At 42.9% G+C, this 17574-nt stretch overlaps 1 protein-coding gene across 2 annotated transcripts; it reads right to left on the bottom strand.

The window, feature by feature from the left end:
- Nucleotides 1–1517: 1517 nt before the first annotated feature.
- Nucleotides 1518–5470, bottom strand: LOC121498808 (oocyte expressed protein). 2 transcript variants are annotated; one of them, XM_041769002.1, is made up of 3 exons: nucleotides 5193–5470; nucleotides 4670–4849; nucleotides 1518–2197 (listed from the first exon to the last, which is right to left on the bottom strand). In XM_041769002.1, exons 1-3 carry the CDS (start codon nucleotides 5380–5382, stop codon nucleotides 2145–2147), a joined length of 423 nt encoding a protein of 140 aa, XP_041624936.1. In that variant the 5' UTR covers nucleotides 5383–5470; the 3' UTR covers nucleotides 1518–2144. The 2 variants fall into 2 exon arrangements, with proteins under 2 accessions (XP_041624936.1, XP_041624929.1); XM_041768995.1 differs by lacking the exon at nucleotides 1518–2197 and adding an exon at nucleotides 4055–4305 and having other exon boundaries at nucleotides 5193–5468.
- Nucleotides 5471–17574: the final 12104 nt, after the last annotated feature.

Genomic DNA, 17574 nt, shown 5'->3' with positions numbered 1-17574 from the left:
AAAGCAGTATGCCCTCTGTAACTTGATTAAAGATGGTCCTTTTACTCTATTTTGGTTTCTGGGTAGCATATAGAAGACAAACTTTTTTAGTTTGGACTAGAAATTTTTGAAAGTTTATCCAAAGGTCAAGGTTATTTCTGTGGGTCACAGAACAGTGTTTTTATCCCAAGTTGCACCTAACTCTGACAGCCAGTCAGCTATCTTTCCCTGGATAAAAAAGACTCCAGAGAATCAGGAGCTAATGCCAGCATGACCTGCAACTTGCAGATCCCCATGGAGCCCCAAGTGAGTTATCCTTCCAAGCTTTCTCTTGCTTAGGGCTTATACTGTTGTTCCTTCCAGGACCTAGCCACTTGTACCTTCATGGACTTCAGAATGCCTTCTCAGCCACCGGGCCTGTGAGCTACTGCACCCTGGGATGCTGAACAACTGCCTACGGCCAGGTTGGAATGTATGCCTTGTCCTGTCTGCACCTGTGGCCAGCATGCAGCCTTTCCCCCCTCGTGTCCTGTGTTCCAGACATGTGTAGAGGGTGTTGCTATGGCAGACACCACTGATCAAGCACAGCAGTCTTTGTAATGGAACCCAGACACATCCTGCCTCACTTCCCTTAATCCTAAGGTTGGAGCAGCACTTGTATTTATTCAGAGTCATACAACATGTAGCCTGCTTGGCATTCCTGGCCTAAGGCACCTCAGAGGTGACAGGACCAGGGCAGAGCCCCAGCACATGGGTATGGTCAAAGGAGAGGACCCAGGTGCTGGTGCTGGAGAGCCATGATCTTCGGGCACTTACATGTACCTACCAGATGAGGATCAAATTGCATATACTATTGGGAGAAAGTTTCTGTTGACAGAGCCTGGATGGCTCAGCGGTTGAGCTCTGCTTTCAGCTCAGGGCGTGATCCTGGATTTTGGGGATAGAGTCCTACATTGGGGAAGACTGCCTCTCTATGTGTCTCTCATGAATACATAAAATCTTTTTTTTTTTTAAATAAAATCTTTTAAAAATAATAAATAGCTCTGTTCTATCAACTTGCTAGAAAAACATTGTCTTGTCCCTCAACAGCAGAACAAATACGGTTGATTCTTTACAAGTAAGAGAATAAACCTAATTCCTCTTAAAAATAAATAAAAACTATGAGAAATGAATCTAAATTCAGATGTGGAGAAAAATAAAAGCACGTGGGAATGTATAAAGGGTTTGAATCCTGGAACCAATGTTTTGGTTCAAATCTCACCAATCCATCCCCATGTCCTAGCTCTGTAACCGTAGCAAGTTAATCATGTCCTATTTACATGCTTGGCACAGGGCGTGGTATATGGTACACACTCTAATGACTAGATATTTCCTCCAAATTCTGAAAAGCAGAATGACAGAACTACCCTTTTATGTAAAAGTTATGAAAATAGTAAAAATACTGTATCAGCACACAGTGAAAGAGAACACAGAGAAAAACCATACCAAATGTTTTAATCTGCAGGGCTACCACAACAAAATAACACAGGGAAGTTAAATGATAGGTATTTATTTCCTCTAAGATCTGGAGTGTCAAAGGTCCAAATCGAGGTGTCAGCGGCGTTAGTTTCTTCTGAGGCCTCTCTCCTTATCCGGCAGAAGGCTACCATCTTGCTGTCTCCTCACATGGTCTTTTTCTCCATGCACCCACCTATCCATGTGCATAATCTCCTCTTCCCATAAAAATCCTAGTCATATTGGATAAAGACCTACCCACAGGACCGCATTTCACTTTCATTACCTCTTTAAAGGCCTCTCCAAATACAGTCACATTCTGAAGTACTAGGGGTTAGGGCTTCAACATGGTAATGTATATAAAGGATGAAAAATGTGCAAGATCATTTAGTAATTTAATTCTGGATAATTTTTAGAAAATTAAAATGTTTTAAGCATAACCGTCTTCCTCCAAATAATAGTAAAAAAAAGTGTTCAATGATTTTGCAGATTTCCCACTAGAAATAACCTGTAGGAATATTTTTATCAAATTTCTGCAGAAGGAGAAAAAGGAGTACCTAAACTTAAAAGTAAGGGGATAGGGGACACCTGAGCAGTTTAGTCAGCTGGGCATCTGCCTTTGGCTCATGATCCCAGAGTCCTGTGATGGAGCCCTATATCAGGCTCCCTGCTCAGTGGGGTGCCTGCTTCTCCCTCTCCCTGCTTGTGCTCTCTGGCTCTTTATCTGTCAAATAAATAAAATTTAGGGGGAAAAAAGGGGGGTTATAATGAGGGGGGGTTGGGATGAGAGGGAAATCGCACAGAAAACAGTAATTAGTTTATATGCAATGAAAACTTTCCATATACAAAAAAATTGAGAAGGGGTAGAAAATTATGGTTATAATGGACTACTATTTGTTACAAAAGCTTGTATAGATAATTAAAATCCATATCTTCAGAGTTTAAAGAATATAGGAATAAAGAAAAAAATGTAAAAGCATTTTATAAAAATGTGAAGCAAAGTAGGAAAATGTTCTTTATCACTTGTAATCAAAGCAGCACATTTTAAAAGACTTGTGCAGGGAACCTGGGTGGCTCAGTTGGTTAAGCCTCCGACTCTTGATTTTGAGTCATGATCTCATGGTTGTAGGATCCAGCCCCATGTCGGTTTCTGCACTCAGCTTGGAATCTGCTTGGGATCCTCTCCTTCCCTTGGATTTCCACACACACACACACACACACACACTCAGTCTAAATAAATAAATGACATCTTTAAAAATAAAAGACTTATGTATGTGTGTGTTTAGAACCCTTGCAAACAGCCAGAATCCACTACTGCTTAGGGGTGAAAAAACTTTATGAGTTAAATCAATTCCAGCTCTGTGCTGAAGCCATAGAGCTCTTGACAACTTCTCCCCTAAGAATTCTGCTTCCTGAAATTGGAGGTGGCAAGAGGTTGGGGCTGTTTTGCACAAACTGGTCATAGCATGGTAATGGGTAATGGATAAACAACCCAGCTCATGCAGGGCACCTGTGCTGGCCTCAGAGGAAAATGAGACAGTTGGTTTAGTGGCTGGATACCTTCCAACAGATCCTGGCTGTTTTTTGGTGAATCACAACGTAAACAGAATAAATAATCATTTGCCTCAGCTTTTGTGTTGAAACACCCACCCCTCTGCAGGGAGGAAGGCTCGATTCTAAGAAAATGAGCACTAGGTGCTATCCAGGGGCTAAACCACCAACTTCAAAGTGAGAGCCTCAGAGGAGAAGCACTGGCACTACCGTAAGCTTATTACAAATGCAAATTCAGGGGGATCCCTGGGTGGCCTAGTGGTTTGGCGCCTGCCTTCCACCTGGGGCATGATCCTGGAGTTCCCAGGATCGAGTCCCACGTCCGTCCGTCTGGCTCCCTGCATGGAGCCTGCCTCTGCGTCTCTGCCTTTCTCTCTCTGTATCTCAAATAAATAAAATCTTTAAAGAAAGAAAGAAAAGAAATACAATTCAGGGATGCCTGGGTGGCTCAGCGGTTAAGCATCTGTGTTGAGCTCAGGTCATTATCCCAGAGTTCTGGGATCGAGTCCTGCATGGGGCTCCCTCTGTGGAGCCTGCTTCTCCCTCCACCTATGTCTCTGCCTCTGTGTGTCTCCAATCAATAAATAAAATCTTAAAAAAAAGAAAGAAAGAAATGCAAGTCAGGGGCCTGTGCTTGAGGGCCTGACTCTGGCCATAAAATCATATATGGATTACCAGATTCAAAATGGTAGAAGCACGGATGCCTGGGTGGCTCAGCGGTTGAGCGTCTGCCTTTGGCTCAGGCAGTGAGCCCGGGGTCCTGGGATCCAGTCCCACACTGGGCTCCGTGCAGGGAGCCTGCTTCTCCCTCTGCCTAGGTCTATGTATCTCTGTGTCTCTCTCATGAATAAATAAATAAAATCTTTTTTATAAAAATGGTAGAAGAGAAGACAAAAATAAAACCACTACCTATCAGCCTTTTACCCACCCCTCACATCAAGACATGAAGGAACAGAATCAACCTTTTGTAGATTTGCTTAATTTTAAGTGACTAAAGATCTTTATGCCCTTGGACAAAAAGGAAATTCACTTCTTTACTAGAATGGCACTACAAACAGACTTTTGCATCAAAATAATCAAAGCATTACCCATCAAGACACAGGAAAAAAAAAAAAAAGAATGCAGAGACTTATGGATACTTGCTTCTCTTGAACTTTAGTAGTAGAAGCAGGGCTGCTTCTCACAACGCTCCTGAAAATACTTATGCAACAGGATGCTCAGGAGTTTGGGGACCTGTCCCACCAGCTTTCAAGAACTCCTCAAGTTGTTTCATCTTCTCAGCTGGATAAGGAAAAATGCTTTCTGTTCCAAACTACTCCATCACTGAGGGGAGTAGGGGAGGAGGGAAGGTGCTAGCAGCATCACTTCTCAGGTGGGGGCTCTGAACAATCTGGAAATAGTGGTGAAACCAAGCTGAGGGGGCATGGGCAGTGACGACAGGCCTGAATGCATTCAATTTCCGTTTACTTTCCCAAGGTCCTACTTGGACTCCTCTCTACAAAGGGATGCCCAGGGGTTGCATGTAGAACACTGCAGTTAGGAAACTGCAAAGTTTTGTTAAGTAATAAAGGTTGGAAGAAAGCCAGGTACCGCCAGGTGGTTCACCGGGGGCTCCCTCCACATGCAGGCTTTTAGAGACCCTCACCTCTGGCACGATGTTTCCGGTGCCAAGATGCCAGGCTCAGGAGCACGCTCTTCACCCGATTTTGTACACGGGGCCATCCGAAGATACTGATTTCAACTAAGTCTCCAGAGCTAACTACGTCCACCGTCAGCAGGACTTGGCTCATCCACTCTATTTCTGGAATTATGGCTCGGTCTGGGCCTAAACAGGAAAAGAGAGAAGGGAAACATGGTCGGGGGGCAGCCCGGGTGGCTCAGTGGTTTGGCGCCTGCCTTTGGCCCAGGGCGTGATCCTCGATCCAGGGATCGAGTCCCACGTCGGGCTCCCTGCATGGAGCCTGCTTCTCCCTCTGCCTCTCTGTGTGTGTCTCTCATGAATAAATAAATAAAATCTTAAAAAAAAAGAAAAGAAACATGGTCGAAGGTGAGTAGGAGCTAGGTTTGAAGGGAATGTTGGCCGGGGAAGGAAGGTCGGCATCGTGGAGTCAAACGTGGCCTGCAAATCCGGCAGAGACCGTAGAGAGTTGCTCTGCGGGGTCTCTCACCGAAGATGGCGTCAGCCAGCCACGCCTCCAGGTAAAACACCAGTGGGTCTCTCAGCTCCTGCACTGGAAACCACCAAGGCCGGGTGCGAATCCGCGGTGGTGGAAGTGGTGCCCTGAGCAGCCTGCCCAGGGACCGGGCGGGCCTCCTTTCGTCCCCCGGAACCTCAGCAGCACCCGCGTCGTCGGCCATGCTAGGTCCAGCAGCCCGCGAAGAGAAGGTCCAGATAGCGCCGCCGGACCACCACGGAGGCACGAAAGCTGTGCCCCCTTTTACGGTTTCCGGCCAGCCCCGCCTCTTCCTGTGGCTCCGCGGGCGGTTCCGGGTGAACGGAACCTCGTTCGCTTCCGCGGCAGTGGCGGGGGGACAGGGGGGGGCCAGCCCCCACTCCCGCCCCAGGGCTTCCTTCTGGTTCTGGAACCTGCGTGCGTGTGAGCTTGAGCCGTCCCTCAGAGGCTACCTGGGGTCATCTCCAGGTAGGTGAGTGAGACATCACCTAGCCTCAAAGAGCCCTGCCCAGCACAGAGCTGATTGACAGCGTGGCTTGACTCGGAGGCCTCGTGACCCGGAATCACTTTTCGTGCCTATCTTACGGCTTCTGCTTTACCTTCCAGAGGTGGGTGGGCAGGCGGATCAGGCGGAGGGCAGGCTCGTCGGGTCTACATTTTCTCCCTTCTGCTCCCTGTTGTCTCCCAACAATGTGTTTGGTTACTACTTCAGAATCATTCAAGCAAACGTGTCGTGTTTTGAAATAGAAATGTCAGAAGTGGAACATGTAGGAACTACAGACCGATTCCGTTGTTTTCAGCATCCTAAATCAGCTAGTGTTGATGTACATTTCTGCCCAGTGTTTTTAATTTTATTTATTTTTAAAAAATATTTTATTTATTTGAGATAGAGAACAAGTGAGAGAGAGAGACCATGAGCAGAGGGGAGGAGAAGAGAAAGGGAGAAGCCGACTCCCCACTGAGCAGGGAGCCTGCTGGGGGCTCCATCCCACGACCCTGAAACCATGACCTGAGCTGAAGACAGACGCTTAACCAACTGAGCCACCCAAGGGCCCCGCAGTGTTCTTAATTTTAGTCAAAAATTTAAATTATGACAGATTTCACACATTCAAAAAGTTATATAACAAATACCTATGTAACAATCCCCACCACCGCCCCATTTGACAAGAAGCTAACATTGACAAGAAAGCAGAAGCAGGAAGAGTGGCAGAGGGAGAAGGAGAAGCAGACTCCTTGCTGAGCAAGGAGCCTGATGTGGTATGGGGCTCCATCCCAGGACCCTGGGATCCCAACCTGAGCTGAGGGCAGTCGCCCAACTGACTGAGCCCCCCAGCTCCCCAGAAAAATCTAGTTTTCAATCCCTTCTTGTTTCTCCTGTCTTCTCCTCCCCAATATAGCTAACTATTATTCATTTCTGTATTATCTTTCCATTGCAACAAATGTATATACAAGTATCTGGGAATTTTTGCTTTTATTATTTTTTTTGTAATATTACATGTATTTTATTATACTCTTTTCCCATCAACTTTTTATTTTGAAAAAACAAACCTATGGGGAGATTTTAAGAACATTAAATTTATATTCTATACTTTTCAGTTTCACTAATTAAATTTTCTTTATTTTATTTCTCCCTACATACAGTCTTTAATGAACTATTTGTAAGTGGCAAACATCATGACACTCTACCCCAAGTATTTTAACATTATCTCCTAAGAACAAGGACATTCTCCTAAATAACCATATAAAATTATTCATCCAAGGCCATAAGTGTACTTTTTGATCCTGTGTAATGTTAAATTCTTGCAACTGAATCAAAACAGTGTTAAATTATGGCAATATTTGCACTTTGGGAATCAGTACATAACTGTATGATCACACTCTGCAAATGCCACTTTTAAAGCTGTTAATAGACTTTGCACCTTTTCTTTGACAAGGATGTGTCATATTTAAATTTTTACATTCATCATGGCAACAGGTAGAACTGGGGAGGGGGAATGTGATTTTTTATGGGAATTTTGATATGAAAAGAAACTAGTCATTTACTTATACAATAGGCTTGGCTCAAAAAGTGTTTTTCCGACCTGATATTCCTAATGTGGGATGTGACTTTATTTTATTTTTAGTAGCAAATTTGGATGTAGACTGACAGACATAGCTGAATGTCTTAATAAATTTAAATTTGAAGATAAAAAAATTATTCATCCAAAAAATATAACATTGATTCAATACTGTTGTCTAATATACAGCCCAATTTCAATTTTACCAATTTTTCCAATAATATACTTTATAACTATTTTTTTAATTTACAGTCCAGTCAAGGAGCTCACACTGCGTTTACTTATCATGTCTCTAGTCTCTTCTAATCCAGAATCATTCCTCTTGTTGTTGAATTAATCTTTAATGATACTGACATTAAAAAAATTTTTTTTAAATTTTGTATTGTGGAAAATTCTAAACATATACAAAAGTATATCTGGCTTTTATCTATTTATATACTCAGTCTCTCATTTCCCACTTTTGGCCATTCTCTCATTTTGAGATGTTGACCAATTCAGAGAAAACTAGAAATCCACATTCTCACTGTTTGGAGAGCATTCCATTGTCTTCATGGTCAACTGCATTGCCAGGTCTTGTTGCTTTTTTTGTTCATAGATCATCTTAGAGATCATCTGGTGAGAGAATGACTATGTAGAAACACAGGACCCTGGATAGAATGTGTCAAAAGAAAATTCAGAGAAATTTATGTGAAACGAACCACCCATTTCCCACTCCCATTCTGAGTGGGAAACAAACTTGGACAATAGGGAGACTTCCAAACCAAAATCAGCCTGAAGCTCAGGTTATAAAGCATGAATGAAGTACCTTGTTTTGTGTTGTGATTGACTGCTAGAAACAGACATTCTTTTTTAGAATATTACATAAGCTTACCTGTTTGTACCTGATTGGCTAGGAAGCTACAAGGTTATGCTGACATGAGAAAAGCTTAGGTTTTGTTTAAGCCAGAGTAAGAATTTCAGGGAAATCAGGATAGTTTTATAGTTTTGGTTATGTGATGACGAGTGTTCGATCTAGAGGTATATTTAAAACTGTGGCCTCCTTTAACAAAATGCAGTAGATCTGCATCAGGACCATATGATAAAAACAAGAACAATTAATCCCTATAAAATGTGTTGGAATCAGGAATCCTAATTGTCCCACCCAGGCCAAGAGAATGAATCCTGTAAACTATGAACTTGTCTGGATCACTCATGCAAAATTACATGAAATGACTTTTTGCAGTTAGTGATGCCTAGGGAAGGAGGTTGTCAGGAGCTCTGATTAGCAGGGAGTGAGAACTGAGCTGCCAGGTGTCAGAGTAGCCAATTAAAGCTACAAGCCAAAAAAGAAAGTTAAACCTTTAATCGCCTACAGTAATTTTATAAGCAAGAGGCTAAAAGCAGAGGAAGTGCTGCCTCCCTCTGTTCCATTTTCCCACACGGAATGTGGTCAGGTAATAAGCACGGACATAGGAGTTGTCTCACAGTTGAGGGAAAACAAAAACTCTGGTAGTTTTATGGATCCCAAGGTAGGTGGGGGCAGAGGAGGAGGGAAAGGAGGAAGGGCTTGGAGTAGGAAAGTACTAGCTACAGAGTAACAGTGAGTAAAACTTTCCTCAAGGTTTCCTCCTGCCTCTTATTCCCCTTCAGCTCCATGAGGATGCTTCAGCAGAGGCTGCAGAAAAAGACCTCTGACAAAGGCCTCGAATAGAGACCTAGGAATGTAAATATTCAAAACGGGCTTAATGGTTCTGGAAGGGCCTGAGTCCTTGACTGCAACTCCCTGCAGAGACTGCAATGCTCAGGCTGCACATTCTCTAAAAGGAATCCTTTATCAGTTGACTTTTTTTGGTGGAATATATTCTCTTCCCGGGAGATAAATATCTTAACACTTTGGATGCCCAAAAATGTTTTAAAATTTTCCACCTGTCCATAATTTGGGCTATATTCTGAGTTTTAAATACTTTTCCTCTACAATTTTTAAGGCAATTCTGTTGTCTTCTGGCCTCTAACATTGCTAGATAACTGAGATACCATTCTGATTTCCCTTCCTTTTTTTAAGACTGTCTTTTAGAGCAGGCTTAGGTCCACAGCAAAATTGAGCTGTGAATTCCACTTTCACACAACACAGCCTCCCCACTAGCAATGTCTCGTACCAGAGTGGTACATTTGTTGACAATCAGTAAGCTTACAAGGACACATCATTATCACCCAAAGACCATAGTTTATATTAATGTTCACTCTTGTATATCCTATGGGTTTTAACAAATGTATGATATTCACCATTATGATAGTACACAGAATAGGTTCCCATTCTTTTTGCCTGTCATTTTCTTGTTCTGTCTCTGTACATGTTTGGGACCTTTAATGTCCTTGTCCTTTAATGTCCTGATAAAGTGCCTGTGTAATTTTCTTTTATCCGTTGTGTTGATCAGTTGGTGTGCCTTCAGTATGCCTTCTCTTTCAGTCCTAGGAAAATTTTTGAGCTATTTTTTAGATTTATTTTTTTTAATGTTTATTTATTTATGATAGTCACAGAGAGAGAAAGAGAGAGAGGCAGAGACACAGGCAGAGGGAGAAGCAGGCTCCAGGCACCGGGAGCCCGATGTGGGATTCGATCCCGGGTCTCCAGGATCGCGCCCTGGGCCAAAGGCAGGCGCCAAACCGCTGCGCCACCCAGGGATCCCTTGAGCTATTTTTTAAATTAATTAATTAATTTATTTGGAGAGAGAGAATGAACAGGAGGAGGAGAGGCAGAGGGAGAAGGAAAAGCAGACTCCCCAGGGAGCATGGAACCCTACTTGGGATCCATCTCACCACTCTGAGAAGATGATCTAAGCTGAAGTCAGATGCTTAACTTAGTGAGCCATTCAGGTGTCCCTTTTTGAACTATTTCTTTGACAATATCTTCCTCAACATTTTCTCTATCTTCTGAAATCTCTGTTGGTGACTGCTACATTTTTTAGTGGATCTTCTAGACTTTTCACATATTTTTCATAAAGTTTCTTTCCTATTGATAAAGCTCTTCTAGTCTTTGAATATTTTTATGTGTTTATGGATTTAATGTCTTCTCTTATCCTTCAGAATATATGAATGCCTTTTCAAGTTTTCTTCTATTTGCTACATTGCTTCTGTTTTCAGATTTCTCTTTTATGCTAGAGATTTTCTTGGAATATTGCTCATTATATATGGCTGTTCCTGTTTAAGAGTCATCTCTTAAGAAAGCTTGATTGACAGCTTTGGGAACAGGAGTTTACTCAAGGGCTTCATTGTAAGATAAGCTATCTCAATAGTTTGTAAACTTTAGCTACAACAAAATCACCTGGAGGACAAGTTAAAACACACATTACTGTCCCATCAACACTGCCTATCTCCAGAGTGGGGAATCCTTTCTAAGTATTTCTCACACAGAGGAAACTCAGTAGGCAAGCCCTTCCTCCTTATTATCAGGGTTTTGTGTTTTCTTGAACTAATCAGTTTCACCTGAGAGGAATTATCCACCTTTCTGCCTGGAAGGTGTAAATCTGTGTCCGAGGGTTATGTGAGCCAAACAGGGACAGAGGAGTTGTATTAACTTCCTTATTTGCTCTTGCACCTTTTTACTCTTGTAGCATCTGTTGGCCCAGAGTCCAAAACCTTTCTGAATCTATACCAATTTCAAATAGGCCTTCAATCAATGACAGGAACAGAATGGTAGAAGGGGGGCAATCCTTCTGCCTCTTATATGTACTTTCAACTAATTCTTCTACCCTCATCCTCACTTTGAGAGGTACTTTCTGCCTCTCATCTGAGGCAGACTGAGATTCTACAGAAGAAGCCAGCCTTTTTCAAGGCTTAGTTTATGGCTTTCTTTGGTCTTAATCAAATACCACACTTCCATCTGCTTTCTAGCTTCCAGTATATATATATTTTTAGCCATCCTTCATCCTGACCATTCTTTATTTTTATGCATTTATGTCTTTTAATAATCTGCTTACTGTCATTTTAAAGGGATTTTTTGGCAGGATGCATAATGAATGATGTGTGTTTCAATCTATCATTTTTTTAGGTCTTTCATAATTAGTATTTTTAATCTTCCCTCATAGGGGAAGATTAAATACTTTTTTTTTTTATTAGAGAAGGAGGACGAGAGGGAGGAGGAGAGAGAGAATCTTTTTTTTTTTAATTTTTATTCATTTATGATAGTCACAGAGAGAGAGAGGCAGAGACACAGGCAGAGGGAGAAGCAGGCTCCATGCACCAGGAGCCTGACGTGGGATTCGATCCCGGGTCTCCAGGATGGCGCCCTGGGCCAAAGGCAGGTGCCAAACTGCTGCGCCACCCAGGGATCCCCGAGAGAGAGAATCTTAAGCAGGATCCACACCCAGCACAAAGCCTGACTCAGGGCTCAATCTCACTCACAACCGTGAGATCATGACCTGTCCAAATCAGACACTTAACTCATGGAGCCACCCAGGGGCCCCATAATCTTCCCTCATACTTGATGAATAGTTTGGTATAGAATTTAAATTTAAATGATAGCTAAATTTTATTTTCTATATGAAGGTAATGACACATGTCCAGGTTTGTACTCTAGAGTCCTATATTAAATGCTTTCAGTCTTCCACAACAAGAGGAAATAAATGAACCTTGAAGTGAACACACACCTTTGGAAAAAAAGCAAACCCCCAACTTCAGGACAAAGTAAAATAGGGCATAGATAACTTAAGTAAATGAAATGTTAAATGGATGAAATTTTGTATTACACCAAGAGGAAAAATAATATAAAATGAATACTGGGCATGAGAATTAAACAAGAGATAGGGAAAAAGCCCAAATAGTGATAGGCATGTCACAAAGTTCTTAAAAGTCCCCTAGCGCTGGGCTTACAGAGAGGCTCTGTCAATTCTCTGCCTCCAGCCCACTCCCTCTTAGCGCCCCCCTCAAAAAAAGAAAAAAAAAAAAAGCTGCTTTTGAGAAAACTTGAACATCAGCTGTGTAGGACATACCTTCAGGAAAGTAAGATTTAAGCACATCTCTGAAGCAATAAACATTTAACACTTTAACCCAATCAAGACATTTTTATAACATTGCTGTAGGCAAGACAAGGGAGTATTTTTACCCAGCATTTATATACTTCTAATGTATTCTTCACGTAGGTTGTGAACCACAAATAAGTTCGATAACTTCTCCCAGTTACCTGGCCTGGATAAGATGGCACACTGTTACCTTACAGGGATTCTCAGCGATAGAGCTCCGCATTCATCTCGGGCTTGTTGAAAACCACAGCAGATAGTCTCCCTCACAAATAATCTGAAAGGGCCTCATTCAGTCACTTCTTCCCTAAGCAATTTTTTCCCTGTTCTCCTGAGGGGATCTTTCCTCTGGGCTGTGAGAGACTGGAATCACATCCAGAAAGACTGGGCTTGTCTCCAGGCTGCGGGGAGATTGTCTGTGTCCTCGCTTCCTTGCCCCTCTCCCCAAACCCTGGCAGCCAGTGCTTAGGGAAAACCTGGGAGGGACATGCAGACACCCTTGAGTTAAGGGCTGGGAGGAGGATGGGGAATTTTCCCTGAAGCTCAGAAGCAAACTCCAGAGGTGGAGATGGATAGACACACAGAGCAGGTGCAGGCAGATGCCCACCCCATCACCCCAGCCTGGGAGGGGGTAGCAGAACCCCCGTCTTACCCTCTAGGTTGTATCTAAATCGCAGGGTTCACGTGCGATCTGAATGCCTGCAGGAGATTCAAATGGGAAAGCCAGAAGATTCTAAGAACCTGATACTGGTCCAGGTCAAGGCTGCCTGGTGGATACAGCATTTGGTGGGTGAACCTGGTGCCCCAGGGCGAGCCCACTCCAGAGGGGCAATTGCGCCTTCCAGAGCGCAGTCCCTGACTGCTGCTGGGACCTCCTGTGAACACTAGTTCCTTCTTCCTGGCCTCACAGGGACTGGGACCCAGATCTCTGGATCTGAACATCCCCTCACCCCATGCAGGCCTCCCAAAAATAGAGCTTTGGTTCAATACTCTAATTCGTGTGGACCTGTGCTTTGAGGATACCAGGAAGATCACAATCTAGGGCCAATGCTACTCAGTGAATGGACACAATGGATTATCCAGCCATTGGTGTAGTAACACCTACACCACTAAGCCCAAAGTGAGAGACCTGGGGCAGGGTGGAGGTGGGGGGGCCGAGGGGGTACCTGGTGCTGCTAGGCAGGTATGTGTGAAAAGGGAGGTTTGTTTGTCTATCCCCTTCCCATCTGACAATCATGACTCCTGAGCCTCTAAATTTTCAGGTGAATCATTTAGCCTCATCACATCCTGAGCATTGACTGAGACCGAGTTTTGCAAGTGGGAAGAGCCTGGAGGCTTGAGTTGAATGGAAATGGCCGACAAGTGCCTATTTTAAATTTCATACTACATGCTTCTGATTCTAATGTGGCTGCTCTTCTCTCTCATGCAGGGCAACTCAGATCTGAGGAGGCCAAGAAAACCCTCGGAGAATGGCTCTGGGACAATCAGTTGCTGGCCCACAGTGAAGGCATCTGGCTCTACTTCCTGAGGGGAGTCAGGCCCTGGAAGTTAAAAAAAAACACAAATATATTCAGAGCTCCACCTTGCTTTTAGCTATCTTGTTTTTCTTGTCTTTTTTTTTCTTAAAGATTTTATTTATCCATTCATGAGAGACATAGAGAGAGAGGCAGAGAGAGAAGCAGGCTCTATGCAGGGAGTCTGAGGTGAAATCCAGGACTCTGGGATCGTGCCCTGGGTGGAAGGCAGACTCAACCACTGAGCCACCCAGGTGTCCTGGCTGTCTTGTTTTTCCATGCAAATAGATTTATTTCATGGCTCACCACAAGAGTTAAAGTAAAGATATGCAGTTCTGTGCTAATGGCCTGGTAGGAGAGCCTTTGGTTTTCCTAAGAGGTTGAGAGTGAGAGTGGGAGAGATGGTGGAAGTGGCCTGCAGTCACCAGGACTCTGGTATGTGTGGCTTCCTCATTTTAAACACTGGCTTCATGCAGCTGGGGGTGTGGCCCTGGATTGAGTCTATGTTCACCTTCCCCAGCAACATCCCACAGCAGCTGGTGGGTGCCTGAGAGACCCCAAGGTGTGTCTGGGGTATAGGACACTAGGGTGTGGAACCTTCATGCTGAGACCTCTTGATGACTCTAGACTAACCTGGCTGGGCAGTGCCAAACTTCAGCTGGGAATTTCTTCAGATACCCTGTATTTGGAGCTGCAACTTGTAACCTTGGCTCTGTAGGCACTGCTGCACGTTTAACTCCATGAAGAATAGCACCAGTTTCTCCTACAGGACACCTCCATCACCAATGCTGAAAGACTGACATGGGCTCTAGTCTACATCCTTGTGGGTTCCACTTAATGCTTGTTGGTCCTACTTTGTCCCTGCTTTCCCTACATTATATCATCTTCCCTTTCCTTTTTGTCTGCCCTGAAGTCTTCAAGTTCCAGCATCCACTCCAAAGATAACTGCCTTACAAAGACTATTTAATCAGCTTCCACAATGATATCAGGTCAAATCCTGACAATAAAGGGAAAAATCTGTCATTACTACCAGATGATATAATTGTTGAGATAAATTAATTAATTTAAAAAACTGTTGGAATTAATGAAAGAATTTATCAAGTTTCAGATACAAGATCAACATAACAAAATCAATAGCATACCATACCAGTGGACAATAATAAACAGAAAATATAACAATTTAAAGAAAATCTCAAATAATAAAAAACACAAAGTACCTCATAATAAATCTAGACCTATATGAATAAAATGATAAAAGTTCGCTTCAAGATATAAAAAAATGACCTAAATAAACAAAGAACTATACCATTCATGAACATGATGCCTGTCCAAAAACAATCAAATTCTCCCGAACTCCAACAGATTTAGTCACTTTGGAAGCTGACAGGGCATTAGCTCATTACACTGAAAACTGGCATGTAAAGGGAAAGAACCAACTATGTATACCACCCTTCTTGTAGAAACTCTATTTCGGGATAATCAGGACAAAGAAAGTAATTTTTTCTTTTTTTTTTTTAAGATATTATCTTGGGCAGCCCAGGTGGCTCAGCGGTTTGGCACCACGTTCAGCCCAGGGCGTGATCCTGAAGACTGAGGATCGAATCCCACGTCGGTCTCCCTATGTGGAGCCTGCTTCTCGCTCTGCCTGTGTCTCTGCCTCTCTGTGTCTCTCATGAATAAAATCTTTAAAAAAAAAAAAAAGATATTATCTTTATTTATTCATGAGAGACAGAGAGGCAGAGACATATGTAGAGGGAGAAGCAGGCTCCTATGGGGAGCCCAATGCAGGACTCCAACCCAGGATCCCAGTATCATGACTTGAGCCAAAAGCAGTCAGTCAATCACTGTGCCACCCAGACATCCCAGAAAGTACTACCTTTAGAACTCAAGCCAATAATAAGGAGTAAAAAGATAAAAGATGGAATTAAAGTATTACCATTTTGCAATCGCCGATGAGATAACAGACCTAAGCAGTGATCATCAATGAATACAAAAACCATTAGATGAAAGACCGATGGAAAAATTCATAATAGGTGAATCGGGATATCAACACTTGAACTCACTAATTAATTCTAATATTATAAGTGCACAGCAAAGACATCACATGCCTCCTATGTGCAAGAGGAAGTAAAGAGCTCACATAGAAAGTCTTGCTTTCAAAAATAAAATTGAAACTGAAACTATGAATTTTTTGCTCTATCAGTTTTTAGGAATCCTGGAGATAGGCGAAATGAGGATACAATCAGCACAAGAAGCATGGGAGAATAATTTGGTTTTCTTCTTTTTTAAGATTTTATTTTTATTTGTTCATGAGACACAGAGAGAGAGAGGCAGAGAAACAGGCAGAGTGAGAAGCAGGCTCCATGCAGGGGGCCCTACGTGGGACTCTACCCTGGGGTCTCCAGGATCAGGCCCTGGGCTGAAGGCGGGGCTAAACCGCTGAGCCACCAGGGCTGCCCATGGTTTTCTAGGTCATACACATGTTCTAAATTTTAAAAAGACTGAAAGAATCAAGCAAATGTGACAGGTGGATCTTTAACATCTGGATTCAAATAAATTAATTAAAATTTGAACAGGGTCTGGGTATGATATATGAATGAACTGCTATTAATTTTATTAAACATGATAATGGCATTAAAGTTATGGATTCTGCTCTATCCTCTGTCACCAGTCCTGACTTCTCTAAAACATTCCCTTTAAAGCCTAATGTCCTGAAGATCCCATTCTCTGCTCTGGTTCTCTTCTTTCTCTTCACACTTGCTTCCTAAGAATTCTTATTTATTCTCAAATTTGACCAGGTTTCTAAACCCTGATCTCCATCCAGTAGCTCTTTCCCGATGCTACCAAATCCACCGACTATTAAGTCCTCAGGATATCAGAAATTCTACAGGTTCTGGTGTCAGCTCTGTGTCTCATTCTGTTTAAACTGCTTTCCAGAATAGATGACCAAAATAGTAACACTGAAGCATCTTCATCAACTCCCTTTTACCAATCTCACATACCTAGTTAAACCTTGAGGCACCTGTAAGACTTCTTTAAAAAAAAAAAAAGATTTTATTTATTTATTCTTTTTTTTTAATTTTTATTTATTTATGATAGTCACACACAGAGAGAGAGAGAGGCAGAGACAGAAGCAGAATCCCAGCTCCCGGTGCATGGAGCCGGACGTGGGACTCGATCCCTGGTCTCCAGGATCGCACCCTGGACCAAAGGCAGGCGCCAAACCGCTGCACCATCCAGGGATCCCTTATTTATTTATTCTTGAGAGACACAGAGAGAGAGGCAGAGGGAAAAGCAGGCTCCGCGCAGGGAGCCCTATCTGGGGCCGGGATCACTGAGCCAAAGACAGATGCTCAACTGCTGAGCCATCCAGGCAAATTTCTGTAGGAGGTTGCTCTTCACCAACTTCAAATAAAAAGGATATGTCATCTTAAAAGGATAATTTGAGGGGCACCTGGGTGGCTTAGTTGGTTAAGCACCTGCCTTCTGCTCCGGTGGTGATCCTGGCGTCCTAGGATCAGCCTGCTGAGCAGGGAGCCTGCTCCTCCCTTTCCCTCTGCCCTTCTCCCAGCTCATGCTCCCTCTCTCAAATAAAATATTTTTTTAAAAAATTTAAAAGGATAATTTGACAACCACCTACCAAAAATTTAGTTTGTAGCCTTTATGATTTAGTAGTTCAATGTCTAGGACTCCCTCCTACAGAAACTCACAAATAACATGAACAAAGTTTTTCATTTCAGCGTTGTTTGCTATAGTGCCAAAGTTTCAAACAAACGTCCAAAACGAAAATGATTAAAATCTGGGAACCAAT

The sequence above is a fragment of the Vulpes lagopus genome, chromosome 1, assembly GCF_018345385.1.
Source record: "Vulpes lagopus strain Blue_001 chromosome 1, ASM1834538v1, whole genome shotgun sequence".
Lineage (NCBI taxonomy): Eukaryota > Metazoa > Chordata > Mammalia > Carnivora > Canidae > Vulpes > Vulpes lagopus.
The sequence above is the reverse complement of the archived record's forward strand: the minus strand, read 5'-3'. Positions and strand labels throughout refer to the sequence as shown.

What these genes read in the sequence shown, in the direction of transcription:
- LOC121498808 (XM_041768995.1), bottom strand. Translation starts at nt 5,382, where the DNA reads ATGGCCGACGACGCGGGTGCTGCTGAGGTTCCGGGGGACGAAAGGAGG. An exon ending in GCTGGCTGACGCCATCTTCG is followed by an intron (nt 4,850 to 5,192) that starts GTGAGAGACCCC and finishes TTTCCTGTTTAG; the next exon opens with GCCCAGACCGAGCCATAATT. An exon ending in CCGGAAACATCGTGCCAGAG is followed by an intron (nt 4,306 to 4,669) that starts GTGAGGGTCTCT and finishes TTCCTTATCCAG; the next exon opens with CTGAGAAGATGAAACAACTT.